At 54.5% G+C, this 24,916-nt stretch overlaps 7 protein-coding genes across 7 annotated transcripts; 4 read left to right on the forward strand and 3 right to left on the reverse strand.

Moving 5' to 3' along the window:
- Positions 1 to 531: 531 nt before the first annotated feature.
- CPAR01_09752 (uncharacterized protein) lies at positions 532 to 2,087 on the reverse strand (the record flags this gene model as incomplete). The annotated part of the gene is made up of 2 exons (XM_060494016.1): positions 532 to 1,657; positions 1,711 to 2,087. 2 exons carry the CDS (start codon positions 2,085 to 2,087, stop codon positions 532 to 534), a joined length of 1,503 nt encoding a protein of 500 aa, XP_060348146.1.
- Positions 2,088 to 5,023: 2,936 nt separating this feature from the next.
- Positions 5,024 to 6,912, forward strand: CPAR01_09753 (glycosyl hydrolase family 20; the record flags this gene model as incomplete). The annotated part of the gene is made up of 2 exons (XM_060494017.1): positions 5,024 to 6,430; positions 6,484 to 6,912. 2 exons carry the CDS (start codon positions 5,024 to 5,026, stop codon positions 6,910 to 6,912), a joined length of 1,836 nt encoding a protein of 611 aa, XP_060348147.1.
- A 3,232-nt stretch (positions 6,913 to 10,144) lies between these two features.
- On the forward strand, positions 10,145 to 11,921 carry CPAR01_09754 (cytochrome P450; the record flags this gene model as incomplete). The annotated part of the gene is made up of 3 exons (XM_060494018.1): positions 10,145 to 10,316; positions 10,426 to 10,936; positions 10,997 to 11,921. 3 exons carry the CDS (start codon positions 10,145 to 10,147, stop codon positions 11,919 to 11,921), a joined length of 1,608 nt encoding a protein of 535 aa, XP_060348148.1.
- A 1,057-nt stretch (positions 11,922 to 12,978) lies between these two features.
- Positions 12,979 to 15,009, reverse strand: CPAR01_09755 (aromatic amino acid aminotransferase; the record flags this gene model as incomplete). The annotated part of the gene is made up of 4 exons (XM_060494019.1): positions 12,979 to 13,266; positions 13,337 to 14,502; positions 14,560 to 14,593; positions 14,656 to 15,009. 4 exons carry the CDS (start codon positions 15,007 to 15,009, stop codon positions 12,979 to 12,981), a joined length of 1,842 nt encoding a protein of 613 aa, XP_060348149.1.
- A 1,997-nt stretch (positions 15,010 to 17,006) lies between these two features.
- Positions 17,007 to 18,188, forward strand: CPAR01_09756 (glycosyl hydrolase family 16; the record flags this gene model as incomplete). The annotated part of the gene is made up of 2 exons (XM_060494020.1): positions 17,007 to 17,100; positions 17,173 to 18,188. The coding sequence occupies 2 exons, from the start codon at positions 17,007 to 17,009 to the stop codon at positions 18,186 to 18,188; spliced, it is 1,110 nt and encodes a 369-aa protein (XP_060348150.1).
- Positions 18,189 to 19,547: 1,359 nt separating this feature from the next.
- CPAR01_09757 (eukaryotic DNA topoisomerase I) lies at positions 19,548 to 22,600 on the reverse strand (the record flags this gene model as incomplete). The annotated part of the gene is made up of 4 exons (XM_060494021.1): positions 19,548 to 19,685; positions 19,734 to 22,064; positions 22,126 to 22,352; positions 22,552 to 22,600. 4 exons carry the CDS (start codon positions 22,598 to 22,600, stop codon positions 19,548 to 19,550), a joined length of 2,745 nt encoding a protein of 914 aa, XP_060348151.1.
- Positions 22,601 to 23,287: 687 nt separating this feature from the next.
- On the forward strand, positions 23,288 to 24,532 carry CPAR01_09758 (ATP synthase F1; the record flags this gene model as incomplete). Its single annotated transcript, XM_060494022.1, has 4 exons — positions 23,288 to 23,343; positions 23,544 to 24,136; positions 24,201 to 24,334; positions 24,404 to 24,532. The coding sequence occupies 4 exons, from the start codon at positions 23,288 to 23,290 to the stop codon at positions 24,530 to 24,532; spliced, it is 912 nt and encodes a 303-aa protein (XP_060348152.1).
- Between the last annotated feature and the right edge of the window lie 384 nt (positions 24,533 to 24,916).

Raw genomic sequence — 24,916 nt, forward strand, 5'->3', positions numbered from 1 at the left:
AGTCTAGGTAGTTGGCTTCCCGGACAGTCAGATAATGATTGACACACAAGATATCGAGGAATAAAGACCAGAGAACATAGTGTGGCTACTAAAGAGGACAGCATGTTCTGCCTCTAACACTATCAGGGACCGCAATTTATGAGGCCCTCTGATTCGCTTTATTTCAGCTCGCCCAAAGCCCAGTCTATACTTGAATAAGAGAATAATTGCACCCGCAAAACGCCCAAAGTGCCATATCGCTTTCGGCATACATCATCGTCCAATTATCATACAAGAAGTCGCCGCTCCCATTCTACCATCGAGGCCTCTTCTTGGAAGCCTCCTAATGATCCCAAAACTGAACTAGTTCACAGTGATCCTCCTAAGGGTATACCAGGTCTGATGCGAGACGCCAATCCGAGCCAACTGCGCTCCTCCAATCCACCGCCCCCCGTCTAGTCAGCCTCATTGCTGGAGACAACGCTTCTTGCATGGCGTTAACTCTCTGCTGAGAGTTCGCGTTCCTGAGGGTTTACGTTCTCGTATGAGCGCCTAGCTGATCACTTCCTGCGCATTGCTCTGCTCTTGGTTCACAGCGTTCTCTGAATCGGGGAGAATCACTTCTGCTTGTGCGTTTGTGTCGACAAACTGACGTTCGCTTACGTGGTCGTCGACACCCTCGGCAGTCCACACCTTGTCCTTGAAGACGCCCTGCTGGCCTTCCTCGTGGGTGTACATGCAGTGAGGGTTTTTGCAAGGGTTGAATCTACACTTGACCTTAACATGTGTAAACTTGCAACCCGTAGTCGTACACCCAGCACCGTTACGGCACAGCGGCATCTCGGGATGCTTGAAGGGGCATCTCGGATTCGTGCAGTTGGGGAAGAATTTGCAGTCTTGCTCGCTCTGATGCGCCAGTCTGGCTGCTGGAGATGGGTGCCGTCCGACGCACTTGCGGTTCTTGCATGCGGCACCGAAAGTGCATACATCGTTAATGTCGACTGTGGTGCCTGGCGGTGCCGCGGGTGACTGATGCGCAAACTTGCACTCGCCGTTAGTGCAACGGAGGTTGTACTTGCAGACAGTCTCGTCGGGGTTGGGCGGTTCGCGCTTCGATTGTGACATGTCGACATCGTCTCCCTCTCCGCCTTCCGTCATCGCTGAATCTTGCTTGTCTCTGGATTGATGTTGTCGGAAACCGCCGCGAGAATTTTGAGTACGATCGAACAAAGACTTGCCGCCACGGCGTCCACCTCGTCCACCACTTTGGTTCATAAGCTGCTGCTGGAGTTGTGACATCATCTGCGCCTGTTGCTCCATCATTGCCATGAGGTCCATTTGTGACGGCTGTCCTTGCGGCGGGGGCATGCCCCAACCTTGGGCCATGGGGTTCATTCCCGGGGGGGCACCATGTTGACCGTTCATTCCTGCCATCGCGTTGAGGCCAGCTTGAATATTCACTCCACGGTTGTTCATGGGTCGTCCGCCGCGACCCATACCACCTCTGGGGCCTGTAGGTGGGCCTCGGGCATGGGAGTTGATTCTGTCGTTTCCGCGAACGCGGTGAAGAACCGAATCGCCAGACCTGTCCATAGCCTTGGTCATGTGGCCCAGCATTCGCTTATCGCGACCACCTCGGGGGTTGGGACCATTTCGCATGGATCGCGGGCCAGTCGGGCTACAGCGGGTTAGTAAGGTACGGGCTGCGGGGGGTAAATTAGGGAGACAAACGCGTTCAATTCATTGCCATCACCTGCACCCATGTCGGTGTCAAAGTCTCCATTTCCTTGAGACATGCCAGTCATAGCATCGGAAACGGAAGGTTGGGTGCCGTTGAGTTGTGCGTCGGTCTGCTCAACCTGTTGAAAGAGCCATGCGGCGAATTGCTGGGCGCCCGCATCTTCGGGACCCAGACCAAGGAGATCAGCCGAGAGTTCGGTGGCAATCTGCTCCTGCGTGCGGCCGTTGACGAGCATGAGAATGATGTATTCGACGAGCGCGGCATCATCGTCGGAGCCTGATGCCCAGCCGGCCTCGATCAATTTGGGCTGGATGGCGGCGCTCAAAGCATCCGCCAGCGGGGTATTGAGGACGACCTGGACCGTCATATTGATTGGCGCCGATATGGCGAATATCGCGTGAAGCTTCGAGTGCAAATGCGAAGAGTCGTGGTGCGTTCAGTTTTTTGAAGTTGAGCTGCAGGACCAGACGCGTTGCCGTCGGGAAAGAAAAGTCGGCGTCGAATACGGCACCGGAGACTTTAGTTGACGTGTTAGAATGCGCGCGGTAGTGGAAATCGCTTGCGCCGGGGTATAGGGGGAGCAGGCGATGATTCCGGCAGAGGAGAGTTGGTGATGCACAAGAGAGCAACAAAAGAATGTTGTGTATGGTGGAGGAAGTGAATCGAGGTAGTTAAGGCAAGAGAGCCAAAGAACGTTCCTGAGATGACGGAGAATTCAGAGCTGGGCCCACAACAAAGCCTTTGATTGGAGGAGATGTAGTCTAGTCACGTGACAGTCTGCGCAAAGAAAGGCGGTGCAAAGCCAATGTCCGGAGGTTCTTCACTGCAGAAGGAGAAGGTTCAGGCCAATTCCAAGTGTGGCTTGCCCTGACTAATTCAGGCACGCGATGCGCCTGATTATTCAGCGTAACGGCTACACAGCCACCGGCTCTCCAGCCTCATTTCCCCAGGAACCACCCGACCTGTGTGGTTCCGCTCCTTCCAGGCAGGTTGAACATACATCATGATGTCCTTTCCACCTCTGGGTTATTCCAGCTTCGCCCGCCCGCGATACCTCTATACTGAATAAAAATGCTTCATTCTGTCACCAAGGCCTGTGTCGTAGCGGGGAATGCTGGCGCATCTGAACGAAATGCCCGCACACACAGGTCCCGGGTTCGAGTCCCGTCTTCTAGTAAAAATCCTTGCATCGTTACACCTGAGGCTGGTAAGAGTCTCCTCGGATCTTTCGTAGGCTCACTGTTACAGTGGCCGAGCTTTTTGCATCTACGGATGCCTTAGACTATGGCGCCTTACACCGCCATTACTTCCAGGCAGGACATGACACCAGTCACTACCAAAGATATCGGGCATTATCTTACTGGCAGGCCAGAGTCTGTCTCAAAGCCCCCACGCTATACGGGTGGCAGCTGAAACAGGGTGACGACAAAGGAAAGAGCTCTCTACTTTCCCTCTCTACGTATGAGAGTTTTGATGAGACTGCGGCGATCAGAATCTTAATCTTAGTGTCGAGGATTCATAGATGTTTTCCAGATCTCTCACTGTCGAGGTCCGAAATGCAGTAAGATGCCCTTGTATGTTCTTGCGGCATGTGTCGGGTCTTGTAAAAGATAAGAATCTTACATAAGGTAGGTAGGTAGGTATGGTTGCAGATCCGCCGTTGGTGTGTGCAAGCTGTGGGTACCGACCCAGCACCCTCCACTCTTGGCTTTTTGCCTTGGCTTGCAATGTGCGTCTGGTGACCAGCTATGGTTTCTCACTTTTTTTCAGACTTCTCTCGCTGAACATTGACTGCAACACGCGTATCCAAAGTTTGGTCTGCCGCATTTCGAAAGCCATCGAAATGCTTCTCTTACTATTGCCGACTGAGCGAGACCGAATGAAAGGCTTTACGAGAGAATACTCTAATTACGTTTCTTGTTTCCTTGTCGATGGAGACAATGCCGCCCTTGGATCGGAGGTTTCTGTGTGCTTGATTGGTCGGTAATTAAAGTTGTTTGGCCGTAGGTGCCGTTCCCCGCCCCCTGCTGCCATGACGGTTGGCTGTCCTGGCCTGGTTTAGGTCCTTGGCTTGAGGGGGGGCTTCTGCCGCGCCTCCCCTTGACTTCCTCCAGCTCCTCCTTCCCCCTCCTGTCATCCTTGTAATCGTTGCTCATGACAGGCGGTGTTGATGATCCTAATGCCCGCTCTTACCTTCAGGAGTCCCTGCGTTGACGCTACTTTGACCTTTGACCAGATGATACTAGCAGTCAATCTGTCTTGTTCCTGTCAATCTCGAGACTTCATGGGCATTTGTCACCTGTATCCTTATTGAGCTTGGTTTATCTACCACCTTTGTCGCTTCTCACGCGCTCTCCCGCTCTTAGCTGCGCTTGACACTAGTTTTATTATGAGAGCATAAACCAACATATCGACCATCGTCTCCTGCAGAACCAGCATCTTTTTTCTTCGGTTCTTCTCCGCGCCTCCCGGCTCCATCAGCTCCTTTAATCACCCGGCGTTGGATTGGCGTCAAAGCACAGCCGCTGCCTCTTCTCATCCGCCCTGCGCCTCTACTCCCATGAAGGCATACCCCTTGTTCATCGCCACCAACAAACGAATCATAGCCTACTATTTTCCCTAGATTATCAGGAACCGAATACTGGGGGGATCAGCATATTGGATCGTGCCATTGCCCCAGCCCGGTCTGGCACGTCGCATCCAACGTACGGGGTACATTTACCTTATAAGGCCAGTTCGTCGGTCTACCCAATTTCGAGAAGCTTTGATTTTGTTCATTCCTTTTTCTCAACCGCATGAGATCGACCAGGCCTGAGGATCTCTCCCTCCCCCCATCAGCCAGCCCCTCCGTCGTCAGCAGTAGCGTGGGTCGTCAAGCGTACAGTGAGCTTGGCTCCGTCAACCTCAAAGCTTGACGTAACGTAACGTTGCTCTGTGCACCACACTGTCAATTGGTTGCTTGGTTCCCAACCACCATCCAGACTTGGCTGCGCGGTATCCGTGAAAGAAAAGGCAGCAGAGTCGACGGGCAACTACTTCTGCGCTCTCGTATGTCTTTCTTCTGCAGCTGAAAGTGGCACGGGACGAATCTTTCGGTTCGTTTGGTGGCTAGGAGGGTATCATACTCTCTACCTTATCTCGGAGAATTGTGCTTCGCAGGAACAGTGCGAAGACACACCACAAAGACCACCGCGCATCACCCTAGCTTGTTCATATAACCAGCCTCGACCCTTCCGTTGGTTTGAACGGCATACTTCTTCTTTTTCCTAATTCTTCTCATTGCGGGGTCCCCAAATCGTCAACATGTTACCCTCTCTCTTACTCGTATCCCTCTCCCTCGCCGTGGGCCAGGTCAGTGCCGGTATCTGGCCAGCCCCGAAGAAGCTTTCCACTGGCAAGAGTGTTCTGTTCATAAGCCAAACACTGGAAATCACGTATAATGGAGGATCTGTACGCTGGCGCCCTTCTTCTGCTTCCACTTCCACTTCCCATGATGAGACACAGAATACTGAGAATTTCTTTAATGTGCAGCTGCCCTACACTTATGGCTACAACCCGGCTTCGGGCTCGACGTTTAACAGCAAAGACATTGTGCAAGGCGGTGTGTCGCGCGCCATGGCTGCCATTTTCCAGCAAAACTTCGTGCCCTGGAAGTTCCACCCGAAGAACAGTGACTTTGAGCCAGATGTGTACGCGGCGGACAAGAAGGCAGTCAAGTCGCTGCAGATTACACAGACTGGAGAGGATAAGCCTAGCACGTTTAAGCCTGTCGCTGGTGACGTCGATGAATCATACGCGCTCAACATCACAGAGGATGGCTCAGCGACGCTTACGGCCAAGTCCTCCACCGGCATCTTGAGAGGTCTTGAGACGTTTGTGCAGCTCTTCCACCAGCACACATCCGGCACCTCCTGGTATACCACGTTGGCGCCCGTTTCGATTGAGGATTCGCCAGAGTACTCCCACCGCGGAATCATGATCGATACGGCGCGTAACTTTTTCCCCGTTCAGGATGTTCTGAGGGTCATTGACGCCATGTCTTGGAATAAGCTCAACCGGCTCCACATCCACATCACGGACTCGCAATCATGGCCGCTTGACATTCCTGCGATGCCCGATCTAGCCGCCAAAGGTGCTTACCGCAAGGGATTGTCGTATTCGCCCGAGGATTTGGCAAAGATCCAAGAATACGCAGTTCACCGCGGAATTGAGCCGGTGATTGAAATCGACATGCCGGGACACATCGGATCCGTTTCTTTCGCCTACCCGGAGCTGATTGTGGCTTACAACGAGAAGCCGTACACGTGGTGGTGCGTAGAGCCACCATGTGGCGCCTTCAAGATGAACGATACCCGAGTCGACGAGTTCCTGGACAAACTCTTTGACGATCTCCTGCCGAGGGTCGGTCCTTACACGGCATACTTCCACACTGGTGGCGATGAACTGAACAAGAACGACTCAATGCTAGACGAGGGTATCCGGTCCAACTCGAGTGAGGTCCTGCAACCGCTCCTGCAAAAGTTCATGGACAAGAACCACGCCAGAATCCGCAAGCACGGGCTCATCCCGTTGGTCTGGGAAGAGATGCCGCTCGAGTGGAACATCACGCTCGGCGACGACGTCGTGATCCAGTCTTGGTTGGGAGGCGATTCCGTAAAGAAACTGACCAGTAAGGGCCATAAGGTCATTGACAGCAACTACAATTACTGGGTAGGTATTGTTGACGTCCATATTGAAGAGTTCACCTTGCTAACGTGTACCAGTACTCTGACTGCGGCAGAGGCCACTGGATGAATTTCGACAACGGAGCCGCCTTTGAGGCCTTCTTCCCCTTCAATGACTGGTGCTCGCCGGCAAAGGGGTGGCGCCTCATGTACTCGCACGACCCGCGGGCCAACCTGACCGAGACGGAAGCCAAGCTTGTCCTTGGCGGTGAGGTGGCGGCGTGGAGCGAGTCCATTGACCCCGTCAGTATCGACGGGATCCTGTGGCCGCGGGCCAGCGCGGCAGGCGAGGTATTGTGGTCGGGCCGACGGGACGCTTCGGGCCAGAACCGGAGCCAGTACGACGCGGCGCCGAGGCTGGCTGAGTTCCGGGAGAGGATGGTGGCGCGTGGCGTGAGGTCGGAGCCGGTGCAGATGCCGTTTTGCACGCAGGGGGATGCGGGTGAGTGTGGGTATCCCATGGTGTAAGAGTTGGGTTGGGAGTTCCACGCACTCTGTTATATTCCGCGTGATGCGGTTTCCCGGGGAGAAGGCAGCGAGTCCCTTCGCCGGATCAGTTGAGCATACCTTTTTCTGTACATGTATTAGAGACAGGGGTTCATCTCGTTAATCAACACTCTTACAACGGATGATGGATTCCCTATCCAGGGTGTCAAATGACAACGCTTCGCATCATTCGACACAGATCATCAAGCCCCGGGGGATCGGGTCGACACATTCAGCGTCCGTTGCCCGGCGCCGTTGGGCTAAAAAGTTCATCCGAATGTCCTTTCCGTGGCGGAGGGAGGGGAGGGGAGAACGGGACTTTTTTGGCAGCCGCCGCCGTCGCTCTTCGAGGTTGGTTGTGCCCAAGGTAGTTCCCGCTGCGCCCTCCGCATGAACGGCTCGTTTGTGGAAAGCGGGGGAGAAATCGGGGTGATCTACATGTCCAAACCTCGGTGAATCTGGTGTGACGCGCTTCCAGAAGGAGGGCGGATTCTGGGGTAAGGTTTTATTTGCTCGTGATTGCGATGGGCTTCCCGTGGTATCATGGTGCGGATGAGAGCTGAGCGTTCGGCGGTATTCTGGTCGTCTTTAGAGGTTGAGAACTCTGTAATTGAAAACTTGTATCTATGTACGAGATATGATTTCACTTCTAGACGTTTCTACTGGATTACTTGCATACGCCTACTTAGAGGGAAGTTTTTCTCTGGCAAGGACTGAACGCTGGATTGGGATGCTCGCTCTCAGTCTCTTTTCTCTTTGACGCCATCCCGCTCGTTTCCAAAGTCACAAGGACGAAAACGATCCCGACGTCACCCTCCGCTTCGGCAGTGAGAGGGCGCTGGAAGTCGCGCTAAGGCAAAGTAGGCATAACCTCGCAGGATCCAATTGGACTCCTCTTTTTTTTCCTCCTCCTCTTGAAAAAGAGTTGCAGGGGTGTAAGCTGTAAGTTGCGGGGTGGAGAAGCTTTGGTCAAAAGTCGTGTGGGCACCTGCAGGTTGCGACAGCAGAAATTCCCTTTCTGGGTATTCAGATCGTGATCGGTGGGGTCTTGCACTGTGCTTGCTCCGGTCTGAGTCTCTACACAGTAGTCTCCAACGTGGAATGACTGGGACCAAGTGAGGTTCTCAAGTTTCTCAACAAAAGGTATGGGTGAAAGGGTAATAATCGAGAGTCGCAGGAGTATCGTCCGACGCTACTGTCAATTGACGGAAGAGTCGAACAGCTTGACTATCTTGTTCTCTTGAAGAATGGAAATTGCTGCAATCATTCGCGACAAGACAAGATAAACATATCGTGGCCTACGGAATAGTTATGCTCCTCTATCACATCGCACTGTACGTAATCCACCCAATTGCCTCATTCCATCGCCCTCTCAAACAAAAGATCCAAAATTCTTCTCGTCGAAGAAAAGAGGTTCGTGACCTCGGCATCAGGTAGGCATGTCCCCAGCAACTATGCCGCAACCTTCTCGCAACTCTCAAGTACACAGCATCTCACGATTGGTCAGGCATTGCACCTCTTTCCCTAAAACGGAAGATCTCTGGGGGATGATATTTGATGAAGTAGAGCCAGCACAACAGCGGCGCGCACGCGAAGTCTTTTGATCTTGCTGTGCTGTGCTGCCATGCATGCTGCGCCGTACATGTGCAGGTAGGTGATTTCACAACCAACAGGGGAGGTTTCTTAGCTTCACCAAGCAGCGGATCCCCGCGGCTCTCGAAACCACACTTCCCATCATCGACCGCCTTTTCGGCTCTGTTGTGCCACAACATGGCGAAGGAAGGTACTGTGTAGGTAATACAATTCGAGCCTTCTCCAGGGATCATTGAGCCCCGGGTAGTCGTCCATCTCTTTTCCTCGTCCAGTCTCCGCGTGGCGGGTGCGGTTCCATGCACAAAAAGGGTTTGGGTATCGGTTCAGCGAGCTTCCGTTGCACAACAGCCAACAGGTTGCTTCTTGACTCGTACTGAGAGTGAACTCGGGAAGCTTTTACATAGTATACAGCTGGACCACGCATACTAGTCCATAAGATACTCTCAATAGACGCTCACCTTGTGATACGATTTAAGAAATTTTAGAGGAAGAGACCAATGCAAAAGAAGCGTGAAGCGTGACACGGGACTCTGCACTAAGCCAACTCAGGCCTACGCCAGTTCACTCGCCATGTGGCTTTTACGCCGCCGCTAGCACACAAGGGCAAGTGTTTCGGCCGCGGTGGATGGTCCACGGAGAGAACATCGATGTCCATGGTGTAATTAATTTTTGTAGGGATGTGAGGACTTGGGATGGTCCTCTTTACCGAGGAGGGAGAGAGGGGGGCGGGGAAAGCCCACCTCAATGTACACTGACCAACCATTCGTCTTTGGTTTGATTCTCTCTGGCCGTCCGCGGGCTGCTGCCATCGATGGATCATGGATTGTGACGGATGGAGGATGGGTGATGGATGATCACATTGGGGGTTCTTGGCATTTTGTGTCTTTGGTTCTCTCCTCACATTCCTCGTCCCCTCGTCCTTCGACCCCGTCCCCCTCACCCATTGTCTCCAACACTGGCTAGTCTCAAGCAGACCCCTAGCACTGCACTCCGAGGACCCCGTACCGAAGCTCGAGAGAAAGAGAGATGGCACGGATAGACGGATTTGGGGGGAAAACAAGCTAGGAACGGTAGACCAAGTGGGGATGAGCCCATCGCAGTAGCTAAGGGTCAATGAGGTGTACTTTCACTTTGTACTCTGTCACTGCTTTCATGCATCCTGTTTAGCTAATTCGATACATACTTAATACTTGTAGTCTCAGCTTTCCACCCTCCAACATCAGACCTACCCACATCAGATGGTTATGCCTTCGTTGCCCAGACTTGGTCTTCTTTTTGTCTACAACTGGAGCGGGTTTTCGATTTATCCCGTTCCTCCGTACATAAGCTATCGGGTTTTGCGTCACCGGTCTCGACGAGCTCCTGGAATATAGTCACTGCGCCGTCCTCTGTCGACTCTCTCTCTCTCCACCTTTTTCCTGCGTTACGACATTTGACGACTGCACGTCAACTCCCACTCGAGCAGTACCGGAAAATCAACCCATCTTCGCCAATTTAAAGAGACGTTACTCGAATTTGTCTCGCCCGTAGGCGACCCTGCATCTCAGATTCCAGACTCGGACTTCCACCCTCCTTACCACCGAATCTCGCTAGACGACACGTCCACAGGAATCCACTCACCATGGGTCTAGTAGACCATGCCCTCGAGTACCTTACTCTCAAAGTCATTTTGGTCTTTGGCGCAATAGCTTGGGGTTTATGGGTAGCCGTCAAGCGCTTCGATGAGACCATACGGCTGCGCCGTCTGGCACCCGGCACTCGTGGCCAGTCCCTCAATGCTCGTTTCCCCGGTGGTGAGTTCTTCATGCTATCCGCGATGTGACTTACACATTCGGTGGTCAATGTTCTTGAAAAACCCTTTCATCAATGGTTCTGGTTACTCACATTCCCCTTCCCCATTAGGCATCGACTTCATCTTCAAGGCCGTCCGCGGGACAATGACACACAAGAACGTCGAGTTCTGGAAGGACATGCTCTCCAAAGTCAAGGGCTGGACCGGCGAGAAGAGGATTCTCGGCCTGCGCATCGTCTTCACCGCCGACCCGGAGAACATCAAAGCCATCCTCGCAACCCAGTTCTCCGACTACGGCAAGGGCGAGCCCTTCCATCAGGAATGGAAGGAGTTCCTTGGCGACAGCATCTTCACCACCGACGGTGACCAATGGCACGCAAGCCGGCAGCTCATCCGACCTCAATTCATCAAGGATCGCGTCAGTGACTTGCACTGCTTTGAGTCGCATATCCAGACCTTGTTCAAGGCTATTGCCAATGGCGGTGCCTTGGATGGAGAGGATCAGGTCGTCAATATGGATGCCGTTGACGGCAAGGTCATGGACGTCTCGGACCTCTTCTTCCGATACACCTTGGACGTGGCCACCGACTTCCTCCTGGGACAGGATGTAAAGTCTCTCTCGTGAGTGCCACACCAACAAACCTATACAGCACCACAGACTAATACGGGACCCTCCAACAGGACCGTCAAGCAAGAGTTTGCTGAAGCCTTCAACGAAGTCCAGCGCGTCCAAAACATCCTCGCCCGCGCCGCCAAACTGAAACCCTTCATCCCCCTCTTTTCCTTCCGCGCCGGCCTCAACGTAATGAACGACTTTGTCAACAAGTTCATCGAGCGCGCCCTCCGCCTGAGCCCCGAGGAGCTCGCCTCCAAGACGAAATCTGACCAAGGGTACACCTTCCTCCATGAGCTCGCCAGCTTCACCCGAGATCGCAAAGTCCTCCGCGACCAGCTCGTCGCCGTACTCCTCGCCGGCCGCGACACCACCGCCGCCTCCCTTTCCTGGACTCTATACGAGCTGGGCCGCCACCCGGAAGTCGTCCGCAAGCTCCGCGCCGAGATCATCGAGCAGGTCGGCCTCGACCGTGAACCCACGTACGCCGACCTCAAGAACATGAAGTACCTCCAAAACGTCATGAACGAGGTTCTCCGCCTCTACCCCGTCGTCCCCTTCAACGTCCGCCTCGCCCTCAAGGACACGACCCTCCCCGTCGGCGGCGGGCCCGACGGCACCTTACCGCTCGCCGTTTGCAAGGACACGCCGATCGGGTACTCCACGCTCCTGATGCAGCGCCGTGAGGATCTGTACCCGCCCGTGTCCGAGACGTTTGCGCACCCGGAGACCTTCTCGCCCGAGCGGTGGTACCACTGGCAGCCCAAGCCGTGGACGTATATCCCCTTCAACGGCGGTCCCCGAATTTGCATCGGGCAGCAGTTTGCGCTGACGGAGATGAGTTATACGCTGTGCCGGCTGTTTCAGAGGTTTGAGAGGGTGGAGAGTTATATGGATGCCGTTGACGGCGGGAAGCCGACGCTCAAGGCGGAGATTGTGCTGCAACCTGGGGATGGCGTAAAGGTTGCTTTTTGGAGGGCGAAGCAGGGGTAAATGTGAAGGATTTTGACGCTGCTGAGAGAGGGAGAGAGGGAGGGAGATACAGCTCGTTTTGCGACGAATATTGGAAAGATATATGAGATTAGGTGGATGACTGATGATTACGACGAACAATCTCAACACAATACTCTTCCTCTGTACGAGGTATTTATTAAGACAGCGCCAGACGTCTTCGAAGCGCACTGTAAACCAACTGGTGTGGGAGGTTAGGATAAGCAAACCTCTTTTGTGTAACGGACAAGCCCCATACACAACGACAAGCCATAACCCGACCTTTGTCTCCCCCAGATACTGGGGCTACCCTGGAGGATGCCGCTAAAGTAGGTGCCTACTTCAAATTAGGAGTAGAGTACGGAGTAAGCAAGAGCGGGTACTCGCGTTGGCAAGCAGGACTATTTGATAGGGCTGAAGTGAGAGGCGGCCAAGTTGAGAGCGGATTGTGGCTGCTGATTTGCATGGGCGACCATTGTCTTGGTTTAGCAACTTTGGGTTGCAGTGTTTCTTGGAAGCTAGCCTGACGGGAGTCGTGTCAGAGACTATCTAGTGATTGAAGAGGCTTGCGAGGCGGGTTTGGAATCCGATAGCGCCGAAGATCTCTTACGATTTGGATCCGTACTTTTATATATATCTAAGGAACCGTGTGCTCTGCATGGGGACATTCCTTGCAACTGGACCGTCACGTTGTGTGCACACTGCGAAAGATAAATACTACTCCGTTGTGATGTTCGTTATTTGAAAAAAAATTAAAAAAAAGTACCCAATCATGAGTCTGAGCCCTGTCATCTCTCATAAGAGAGCATAACTACCTCTTGTTCTAAGCCCCCTAGTGTGATAGGAAACAGATGACTCGTAGCCCCCGAGCCCACGGTCCAATGTGATGATGATAATGATAATGCTAACCAACCTATAACCCCCCAGACAAACTCATGTTGAAAGCATAGCCAAAATGATGCAGAAGATGATGTGAAGATTCAGAAGCGTGGAAAAGACAAGAAATAAAGCAATACCACGGGAAACGTGGAAGCCAAAGGCCTGCAAACAGTTTCGTTCTTCACGCAACGCGGAAACTCTCTTTGATGGCAGCTCCCAGCCTCTGAATCGCCTTATCCATATCCTGCTCGCTGGCCGAGGCGAACGTGGCGCGGAAGAAGAGATCCTTGAGCGGGGTGTCCTGCTCGGTGCGGAACCACGAGCCGCGGGCGCAGAGGACGCCCTTTTCGATGCACGAGTTGAAGATTTCCTCCTCGATCTCGAGGAGGGGGCGGCTGGCATTACTGTCTGGGTGGGCGGTGTGGTCTATTTTGAGCCATAGCTGGATACGAGTAGGGAGTTGATTAGTCTTGGAGCAAGTGTCGTCACATGGGGAGGTGTATGTGTCTGGGAGAAGGAGGACGACGTAAAGAACTTACAAACATGCCAGCCGCAGGGGGCGTCCAGCTCACGATATCACGGGGAAGATGCCTCTCGCACGCGGCGAGCAGCCAGTCGCGGCGCTGCGTGTACTCCATGCGCAGGTTCATCAGCCACTGGAGGTACCCCTCGTGGCCCCAGGTCTCGTCGAGCAGCTTCCACACGGCGATCTGCGAGAACCCCGAGGGCCCCTGGTTCGCGACCTCGGCGTGGCGGATGAAGCGCTCAATCACCTGCGCCGAGGCCGTCACCCAGCCCAGGCGGGAACCGGGCACGAGGACCTTGGAGAAGGAGTCCATCCGGAGCACGCGGCCGTCCGTGTCCATGCTTAGCAGGGAGGGGATCAGCGTGCCGAGGAACTCGTCGACGGAGGACGGGGGCGGGGCTGCCGGCGCAGAGGCGTCGGATCCGGCGTAGGGCTGCATCTGCAGGAAATAGTACGGCTCGTCTTCGATGATGTAGAGGTCGTGCTTCTGCGCCACGGCGTAGATGGCGCGCCGCCGGGCCGCAGACTGCGTCGCACCCGTGGGATTCTGGCCCGAGGGGACGGTATACAGCAGATGCGGCTTCCTGTGCCCGCCCCGCGCCGCCGGGTCCCAGGCAGAGAGCATCTCGTCCATGGCGTCCGGCAACAGGCCCTCCGCGTCGACGGGGACGCCGACGGCCTTTACGCCGAGCGGAGCAATGGTCTCGAGCGCGGTGGAGAAGCTGTACTCCTCCGTCAGGACGGCGTCTTTGCGATCTTTATCGCAGAACATGCGCAGCGTCTGCTCGAGCGCGGCGGTGCTGCCGACGGTCTGGCAGCATTGCCAGTCGGTGTAGGGAGGGTTGTAGACGAGCTCGGTGTGTTCTGTGACGAAGCGCATCATTTGGGCGGAGCCGGTGGACTGGGTGTAGTTTAGGGCGATGGAAAGGTCGTATTCGGCGTCGGGTGCGTCGCGGACGTCGTATTTGCCGACGGTGATGTCTTGGCCGTGGGCGCCGATGGTGTCGGCTTCGGAGAAGTGCGGGGCCGTGGGGACGCGGACGGAGAGGGAGGCGAAGGGGAAGTAGGCGCTAGAGGGGAGGCCGCCGCCGAGGGAGATGAGGCCCGGTTTCTTGAGGTGGCGGGCGGCTTGTTTGAGGGAGCAGGGGTGGCGGGAGAGGGACTCTTTGGAAAGGTGATCTTGAAGGTGTGTCAGTGAGATGTTCAGGAGTGAGAGGATATGTGAGTGAAGCTTACGGTCCCATCGCTTTGATTTGGGTTTCCCAACGGCCTGTGATGAGAGGTCAGTATAACGTCACTCGAAATCCGAATGCCCTTAAAGAGGAAGCATACGGGAGCCTTGAACATATCGCTGTCTGAGGCGGCGGCCACACCCGCAATCAGCTTGCCGGCCTTGGCCCTGCGTTCCCGGACGCCATCGAACGGCGACGGCTGCTGTCTCTTCTCAAAGGTTGCTTTCCTCTCCACGGGGACGGCGTCTGCCACGGATCTGTCACTCGACTTTGAGTGAAACGGGCGCTGAGAGGCGACGGGCTCCCATGTCGCCGGGGCGCGTTCCCGGCTCCGGCGCCGGAGATCTGTAAGTCGAGATGGGGTGCGAGGAGGGGCAGCAGCTGCTGATAAGGGCTCAGAGGAGGCCCGGCAGACGGAGCCATTGAGGCCACGGCGAGCGGCTCTCGAGTACATGCTTGCGGGGAACGAGTTGAGTTACAAGATGTTTGAGAAAGAGATGTGTTTACTGTGAGATTTCAAGAGGTGTTGTGAATAATGTTGAAAGTTGTCGGTTATCTCAGCCCGAGTCCAGGGAGCTTTCGAGATAACAAAGGGCGTAAGGCGTATCTGACACTCTACACGAGGGCGCGGGTGCACCAGGTGGTGGGGCAGCCCGCAGCTACCCGCAGCTACCCATGACTCCCCCGCATTGTGCTACTGTTTGCCCGTAATTTTTAGGTAACTAGGGGTTCTCTGACCGCTGCGGGCGCTGTGAGCGTTTCCTTCTTAGTGCTGGTAGAAGACCAGTTTGGGACTCTAGTTGCAAATGTACTAGATTGCGGGGAGGGAAGGGGGGAATCACCGGCCTGTTGAGGATGGATCGCGTGACGCCGGTTGCGGAGAGAGATGGCGGGTCCAGTCCGGCTCCGGGTGGATACCCGAGACTGGAGCCTGTCCGGGGGTACTTGGCCGTCGGCCGGTTGGCGGGACCATCGAGAACCGGGTGTCAGTTCACGCATAGCAGTGGGTCAAACGAGATAAGAATCATAATGGACAGAGTATCTGTCCGGGATGAACGGCATTCGAGACTGATTCATGTGCTTCTTTACCAAGAGCACAGATGCCTGGCCTTTCATCGAGTCCAACACGCCAGCGCACGGAAATCCCAGATAGCGCAACGGCTTCCATGCGTCACGGGCATGTAAGTGTCAGTCACCGTTAGCTGCCTGCGCCCCCCGTCCGAGACACCTGTCCGCCAGACGTTCGGATGCGCAATCGTCACGAACCCGGATGTGAGAGCCGGCGCCCGTGGACATCGAAGCCCGAAGAAGGCCCCCTACCGACTCGTAGGTATCCCACACTCATGCGAGGCCTCGCGTCCCGCATCCCGAGCCCCCGTCTTGCGTACTTTGTACCTGAATATCATCGTCAGAGATTTACTCCCCATTCAGCTACCTTGACTTCTACTAATCCTTGGAGGTTGCTGCGGAAGAGGGGTCTCACGAGATTCTGGCACCGAGTCAACGGGTCCTGAGTCCTGACGCCAAGGGTCTGGCGGAGCCCCAGCCACCCGTCGTTCACCAGCCACGCCATTTTCAACGCTATGCACCAACCAATCAGAACCTTTGAATTCATCCCAACCTCCCCTCGTCTCAACTTTCTTTCCAGGACAGCCAATCCGAGTTGGACGGACAACGAACAGGGAACACCACGTAGCGGCACCGCGGAACAACGGCCACTGATTGCCTTTCGTCCAGTGCAAGAAAAACATGGAAAACATCTCGATGTTGATGTCCCTTCATTTCCACCCATCGACCATCCCCCCACACCCTCTTGGTAGGTAGTAAGGTACTAGGCAAGGTAGACCGTAGGCGGCGCATGGGGTGATGAATTCTCTTGGACTATTTTCCAAGGCCCAAGGCCCGAAAAAACTGCTTGGAACCCCAGAGGACAAGAGGGAAAAAGGGCCCTGCGCGGCCCGATGACGCTACTGCAGCTGCCAGTGGCTGGGCACATGGGAAATGATTGGGAACATGCAGACAGCTCAGATCATATAACACCAATCTGCCGCTGCCATTCTATCACGGCCCGCCCGTGTGATGTACAATTTTCCTTGTTCTTGCTGCTGTCAGTTCTCCCTACCTACAGTACCTCACGCTTACTCCTGTCCACCCACCCCCTCGTGTTGCCCAAGTGCGACGTGCCACGGACTTACACGGATCCTTGTCTGCATCTTCTTTCCCTGTGACGTCGCCAGCTCCCAACCGGCCTTGGCTTTAGGTCGCAGCGGGCTATTTTTTCTTTTTCCACGGCGGTTCGACTTGGAGATTCTCTTCAAGTGGGAGGAGACTTGAGTTAAACCTCTCCTCCTCTCTTCCACCGACGACTTCACCCTCGACCTCCCGAGTCTGTAACACCCTTACCCTCCACTGGTTCTCTGCGGTGGAACCCTCACACATCCAAATCACGCAATGCTCTTCTCAAGGAGACTATTTGCCGGCCTGACGGCGTTGGCAACAACAGCTTCAGCTCAGACGTATTCATCGTGTAACCCCCTCCAACAAAGTAAGTCTTAGTTACCGTCACACGATGCCACCAACAAGCAACATGAGGTACTAACCTATCCCCGCTCTCCAGCAACATGTCCCGCCGACACAGCTCTCGGCATGGCCATCCACGTCGACTTCACCCAGGGCGCCGTCAACTCCTTCGCCGCATCAGGTAACCCAACCTACGGCTCCGACGGCGTGACCTTCAGCGTCGCCGCCTCGGGCCAGGCGCCGCAACTCATGTCCCTCTTCTACATCATGTTCGGCCGCGTCGAAATCACCCTGAAAGCCGCCACCGGCGCCGGCATCGTCAGCTCCCTCGTCCTGCAGTCCGACACCCTCGACGAGATCGACATGGAGTGGCTCGGCGCCGACCCGACAGAGGTGCAGTCAAACTACTTTGGTAAAGGCGACGTGACGACCTACAACCGCGGCCAGTTCCACCAGACCAGCAAGAACAACCAGGAGAATTTCATGAAGTACACCATCGACTGGACCTCGGAGCGCATCGTCTTCTCCGTCGACGGCACCGTCGTCCGCACCTTGAAGGAATCCGAGGCCGATACAAACCAGTACCCGCAGTCGCCCATGCAGGTCAAATTCGGCTCCTGGTCCGGTGGCGACCCGGCCAACGCCGCCGGCACGATCGACTGGGCCCGCGGACCGACGGACTTCTCCAAGGGGCCCTTCCACATGGTCGTCAAGGACGTTTCGATTACGGACTACTCGACGGGTAAAGAGTACAAGTACACCGACACCACGGGCAACTGGGGCTCCATCCAGGCTGTCGACGGCCAGGTCAACGGGAACCTGGGGAAGGCGAGCCAGGTCACCTACACGGCCAGCGCGGCCGCTGAGACGGGTTCCCCCGCGCCCACGGTGCCGCGCGGCGGTATCGGCGCCGACGAGTCGGCTTCCGCTACACAGACGGGTTGGCCTTGGGTCGCGAGCGCGAGACCTACGGGCGGTTCTGTGCCGGACGGATGGCGCATGACGTCCGAGGGCAAGATTATTCCCGACGGCGCGGGCAGCTCGGTGCGCCCTTCGTGTCTGGTCTTGGTGGTGTCGTTTGCTGTCGGTATTTTCGCTTTGATGGGGCGGTAGAAGAAGATGTCATGATACGCTTTCCCCCTCCGCCTGGAGAGGTGTTTTTTTTCCCCGGAATTTTTTAACATGACGTAATGGATATATGTGGTGGAAGAACATTTGCTGGTTTCTGGAGGCACGATATTAGAAAAACGGACGGCTCACATTGAAAAGAAGCCTATGCATTGGACGGCGTTTGGGGAGCATCAAGGGACGGGAAACCATACGAATTGGATTTGAAACGTATAAGACGCATTACTTTTGTAAATAGAATAGACGCAGCAATGTCCTGCGTGAAGGATCACCCGAAGCGAATGGATCGGAAAGCAGTTTATCCAACCGAGTTGATCCCTTTGGATTGTGACTTCTCGTCGTCGCTTCGAGGAGCGGGCAGCCCGGACGGAGGAATCAGAGTGGGTTTGGGACGGCTAGGCAACTAGAATGACTTTACCGTCCGAACAACACATGAGGCGTTGTGGCAGAGTGGTCTAATGCGCAAGACTAGAAATCTTGTTCCTTCGGGAGCGTCTGTTCGAATCAGGCCAACGTCGATATCTTTTGCTTTTTGGTCTATTTTCCCATAGCCTCCTACAAATCTCAATCGGTGGCACTCATTGTTCATTTTGCACTTTATTTCATTGACTCATTTAGATTGGGTATGGCGTAGAAGCCGTTTTTGTTCTGTAAATGCCGTTCAACTGAGTGACATGGAGGTACAGGTTTACAAGCCTCAATTCCCTCAGACATTGAACCACCAGCCCGCCACACCATCAACATTCTGCAACCACCTCGAAAGTCTACTCCGCTTCGTGTTCTTGGCCTTTGGTTGGGTTTGGCATAGCACAACAGCCGTGCCATGTCCCCGTAAGCAATGAAGACATGCTACCTATTGTCGAACCCCAACCTTTGGGGAACGACTTGTTGAAGCCTGACATCACATCTATGCGACACTCTGAGTTGCTGAATTCGCTGTTGTTTTAATTAACTAAGCTAGTCTAGTCTGCTGTGGCCTATTTGTGGCTCTATAGCAAAAAGGCGTAACCGGCGGACGGTGGCCCCCATGTCACCGTTCTCTACAAAAGCTCCGTTTTATCTCTTTAAGCAACACCCCATCTCTTCGCTGTATGCATTGGCACTTCCTCGCGCCCTCAACCGCAGCTGATATATACCTTTTTCTCCTTGCCGTCCTGAGTAACTTTCTCCAGATACCGAGTTAGGCCATCGCGTAGAGTGGTCCCTAACTGGCAGGACGTCCCAGGCCCGGGGTAAAATGCTGAAATAGAAATGCTTTTGGTACAAACAAACAAATACAGTAAAAGTGACGAGATACGATGGGGTTGGTTCAGCAAAGCAACTGAAGTTCTGGAAAGAACGCGATCAGAACTCCCAGTCATCATCCTCAACAGACTTGATGGCCCAGCTGAACTTTTCGCGCAGCGTCTTGGAGAAGAACTTCTCAATAGGAACGTCAAACTTCTTGGCAAAGACAACCGTAAGGCGCGGATCAATGTAGTTCTGGAATATGTTAGCTGTGAAATATTTTCAGCCAAGCGAATAACTTACGATCTTAGAGGTGCTCAAGGCAACCTCCTTGTTGCCATCACGATCAGCAGCCTGAAGCTCCAAAGTCTTCACTCTGTCATCAATCTTCTTGGCCTGCTCAACAAGCTTCTCAACCGTAGGGCCTCGGCCTTCCGGCTCGACCTTCTTGGACTTGTTCTCTTTCTTGAACTTGGCGGCGAGCTCGTCCGCAGCCTTAAGGCGCTCCTTACGCTCCTTATCGGGGAACGGCTTCTCGCCATCGGCCAGGCGTTTCTCGTTATCCTTTTGGAATTTCTTCTCAATCTTGGTGCGCTGCTCTTCCACCAAGAACTTTTGGTGCTCGAGAATCCACTCATCGGTCAACTCTTCGGGGCGAGCAAAGTATTCGGCACCCTTCTTCTTCTTCACCTTGTTGTCGATCTGAAGCATCATCTGCTTCAGGCGCCATTGCTGATACCGGAGGCCCTTGATGCGGTCGCCGAGTTTCTCCATTTGTGCCTCGTGGGCAGCACCGACAGTGCGCTTGTGGTTACAAAGAATGGCTACCTCACGGTTGCAGTCGTTGTACAGCTTCACCTTCTCCGCAATCGTCAGGTTCTTGTGATCGACAAGCTTCTGAAGGAGAGTGGACATGGTGAAGGACGCGTTGTAGGTACGGAACACCTTTGCTGTCAGGCCCGGCATGTAGTTCTTGAGATGGTTGTTCAGCTGCGTAGTGGTCAGGCGGTCGAAAATGTCGTCACCGTCAGTCTTGGGCGACTTCTTGAAGAGCTTCAAGTTCTTGAAGACCTGCTTCTCAACAGTGACCTCATCGTAGAATCGAATACTGTCCTTTCCGAGGAAGTCGAAGATGACGGTATTGGGCTCGCGTAGGGTGATATGCTCATACTTGAGGGAGCAGCAGCCGACGGTCTCGGCTTCGTTCTCAGAGTCCTTCTCGTTGCCAGCTCTGAGAGCAAACTTGTCAATCAGGTACACGGCCGTGGCTCTTTGTCGGTCCGCCATGACCTCGCTCTTGAGATCCTTCGTGTAATCCCTTCGAATCTTGTCGATGTGCTTCTTGAGTTCTCTTGCCTTTTCAAACTTCTTCATGTCGCTCTGACCCTTGATTGCACTGGCAGCGCCAAGCATCACGTACTTGTATGCACCGTTGATGTTCTCCTGCCACATAGCCAGCCAAGTAGCCTTGTTGTCGTGAACAACCGCCTTCCACTTGTGACCCTTGGGCGGTGTCGGAACCTTGGCGTCCTTGCCAATGTTGATGGTGATTTGCTCAGGATACACTCGCTTCTTGAGCTTTCCAGTCTTTGGGTGCTCGCCACGGCCGCGGAATAGACTTGGAGGTTCAACGCGGAAGTTGCCAACCTTTTCCTTGCGGCCATCCCACTTGCAGTACATGAAGGGAGCTTCCGTCTCATCCTTCTCAGCCTTGATTGCCTTCTTCTCTGCAGCTGTGCGATTCTTTCTGATGGCGCTCTGTTGCTCGTAGTAATTGAAGATGGGCTCGAAGTCCATCTTCATGAAGTCCTTGATGTCGACCTTGTTGCCTTGCTTGTCGGTTGCTTGGCCTGACTCCTTGAGAACGGCCTTGAAATCGTCGAAGAAGTTCTTCTGGAAGACGGGATTGTCGACATTGTGCTTAGAGTTAAGCATCGCTCCGAAGAAACCGGCAACTTCTTCGGCCTCGACGGGCAGGTTGACCGGCTTGCCATCGTAGAGCAGTCTGACGTTCTTGGGGAGGGGCTGGTACTCGGGTGGGAACATGACGCCGTTGTGCTCCAAGGTCTTCCACTTGACACTGTCATCCTCCTTCTTAGGGGCGTTCCACCATTCGTACTCTTCCTCCTCCTCGTCTTCAGGAGCCTCGCTTTCCGCCTTGGCCTTTGCTCCCTTTTTGGCTGGTGCTGCGGCAGCCTTGCCCTTGGCTGCCGTAGCCTTGGCCGGGGTGGCCTTCTTCGCTGCAGCCTTTCTTGCGATAGGCATATCGGAGTCGGATTCGGATTTAACCCCATTTGACTTTCTGGCGCCGTTCGATTGGCGCTTCTTTGCTCCTGACCTGGCCAAAGGCACATCGTCGTCGGAGGACTCTTCCTTTTTCGCCTTCTTCGGGGTTGCCTTCTTTGCCTTGGCCTCGCTGGCACGAATGTTGCGAGCCTCCTTGGCGGCTGCCTTCTCAATGTCCGCCTTCTTTTGCGCGAGCCTGGCGCCCAATGGCTGATCATCATCGGAGGATTCGTCGGGCAAAGCTGTCTCCCGGTAGGAAGGAGGCAGGTTCTTGCCCCTCTTCGAAGTGAGAGGTTCGTCGTCCGAATCCGTTTCTGGTGCCTTGACCTTGGTCTTTTGTCGCTTGGCCTAGAGTCGCTGTCAGCCTCGGAGTCCGCCACCGTCTGTCTGCCTGCCATGTGTAACCTACCAAAGGAGCATCGTCGTCGCTATCTTCGGTTTCGTCCTTGTAATTGACCTTGGGCAATGATGAACGAGACTTGCGCTTGCCGTTCGTCGATGGGCCATCGACATCCATCGCATCGTCATCCTCTACGGGTCCATTGCGGATAGAGAGACCGGGCGGGGCCGCTCGTGCCTTGGAGGCGGTTCTGTCCATGGCGATGTCGTCGGCTTTCGATATCCTCGATGCAGAAACTGTCGGTGATCAGGTTAGAAAGCTGTTAAGTTTTCATTTGGTTTCGTAGGCAAAGCCAGGATGCAGGAAGTACGCGACGAGTCAGGTGGGTTCGCTGGGGCGAGAGGAGGGAAAAAGTGACACGTCCGGCGTAAAGTGGCAGGCGCGAAGGGTAAAGCGCCCGAAAGCGCAAAAGTTTATGTTTCTTAGCGTACTTACTATGTCCGTTCGACCTCGCAAGAGGTGCGTCGTCGTCTGAGGAACTCATGGTGGGAAAAGGTCTCGGTTCGCGACGTTTACGGACGGTTAAGTAAGAACTGAATCGCAAAGTCCAAAACCGGGGCTTGGTGGAGCAGAAAAAGTTGTTGTAGAAGCCGATCCGCGCGGAAGAATCGCGTAGATATAGAGGCAAAAGCCGGATGGTTGGAAAGGCCGCCACTTGATGAGTTGAAAGACGTAGGGAATGGCACCCACGTCTCTTCGAATCGAAAGGGAAGACGAGGATTTTTTTCGAGGGATCGAGGGAACGAAAAAAGAAGGCCGGGGGTGGGAAAGGCGTCGAAGACCTTCTAGCTACGAGCGAAACTTAATGGGGCTGCCCCTAGGAGTCTAACTGTCTAGGTAAGCCCGGGTAGGTAGGCACAGGTAAGCGGGTGGCAGGTGCTGCTAGAACACAGGAAGGCCTGAACCAATCCAAAGCCTGCGCCACAGCTTCACAGCGCACGTGACCTTCCTGAGCCACCCGGCTGCCGGTCAAACTCAGTTAGCCGGGAAAACGAGGTGGATGGAGTCGGGTGCGAAGACTGCTAGCCGGGGAGGAAAATAACCTCGAACCTACCAATCTCGCTATCCCGAAGCACCGTCCGACAGCCTCAATTGATCTCGAAAGCGGTCGTGGTCAATTGCTCCCCACAAACGGCAGAGGCTCGATCTCCCTAATATCTCAAACTTCACAATGCTTTCCCGGGCGGCGAGACCAGCTCTGCGAGCTGCGGCTGCGGCTCCCTCGCGGTAAGTCGGAATCCACACCTTCCTGAGCTCGGAAAATCGGAGGAAAGGGACAACACGTCAGAACAGTGCCGACGGTCGGCCATCAACGATGAAAGAGGACGGGACTCGAGGGACATGCTGGGAACGATACCAATTGAACACACGAGCGAGAGGAGAAATGAGATAAGAGAGCTGTCATGCTGATTGTGCGGCGTTTCCAGAGTTACGGCCAGCGCGCCCACCAACGCTGCCAACTTCGCGACCCTCCGTGAAATCGAAGGCCGCCTCAAGTCCATTCGCAACATCGAGAAGATCACCAAGACGATGAAGATTGTCGCCTCGACCAAGCTCAACCGCGCCCAGAAGGCCATGTCTGACTCTCGCGTCTACGGCGCCACCTCCAACGAGGTCTTCGACTCCGCCGAGACCAAGCCCCTCGAGGGCGAGGGCAAGAGAGAGCTCATCATCATCTGCTCCTCCGACAAGGGTCTCTGCGGTGGTATTCACTCTGGTCTCTCCCGTACCATCCGTCGCGAGTTCGCCGAGAAGAACGCCACCGCCGACCTCGTCATCCTCGGCGAGAAGTGCAAGGCCCAGCTTCAGCGCACCAACGCCAAGGACATCCGTCTCTCCTTCGCCGGCGTCGGCAAGGACGTCCCCACCTTTGCTGATGCCTCTGCCATCGCCGACCAGATCGTTCAGCTCGCTGGCGACTACTCCTCCATCAAGATCCTCCACAACAAGTTCATCAACGCCACCAGCTACGAGCCTGTCACTATTGAGGCATTTTCCGAGGAGGCCATCACCCAGTCTCGTAAGCTTGCCCCGACATGAATCAGATATATACTGAACGAATTGAACTAACATTGCATTCAAAGCCAACTTCTCCGCCTTCGAGGTCGATGAGGAGCTCATCCCCAACCTCCGCGAGTACGCTCTTGCCAACTCCATCTACTGGGCTCTGGCTGAGGGTCACGCCTGCGAGATCTCTGCCCGTAGAAACGCCATGGACGTACGTTAACACCCTCCTTGACATAAACTCTTGTCCAAGATAGTACTTTGAACTGACACGCCATGACAGAACGCCTCCAAGAACGCTGGTGAGATGATCCAGAAGTACCAGATTCTCTTCAACCGTACCCGTCAAGCCGTCATTACCGGAGAGTTGGTTGAGATTATCACTGGTGCCACTGCCTCCGAGGACATGTAAAGCGGGTTTTTTTGGCCAAAAAAGCGCGCGCATCAGATAGAGATGATTATTGCCTCTCTTCCCTTTGTATCAAGCTACCAAGGGCGGCTAGTTTAGCCCTCAGTGTACCAAATCCTCGCGAATACATCCTGATCTAGAATATGGATCGGTTATTTTCATCTATCTTAAACCCGAGTCTCAGAAATCTGTGCCGTTTGATGAGCGTGTTGCCATTTATTGTTTTGCACACTCTTAACGAGGGTGCCTTTATGTACGGGAGCAACAGTATTACTGTGCAGAACGTTTAAAAAGGCTGGTCTACTACAACCCTTTCAAGGTTCCAACGAGAGCAAATATGACATGTACGGAGGGGGGGTATGCAGAACTCCTCGACACCGTGAACGA

The sequence above is a fragment of the Colletotrichum paranaense genome, assembly GCF_030867605.1.
Source record: "Colletotrichum paranaense strain IMI 384185 chromosome Unknown Scaffold_7.1, whole genome shotgun sequence".
NCBI lineage: Eukaryota > Fungi > Ascomycota > Sordariomycetes > Glomerellales > Glomerellaceae > Colletotrichum > Colletotrichum paranaense.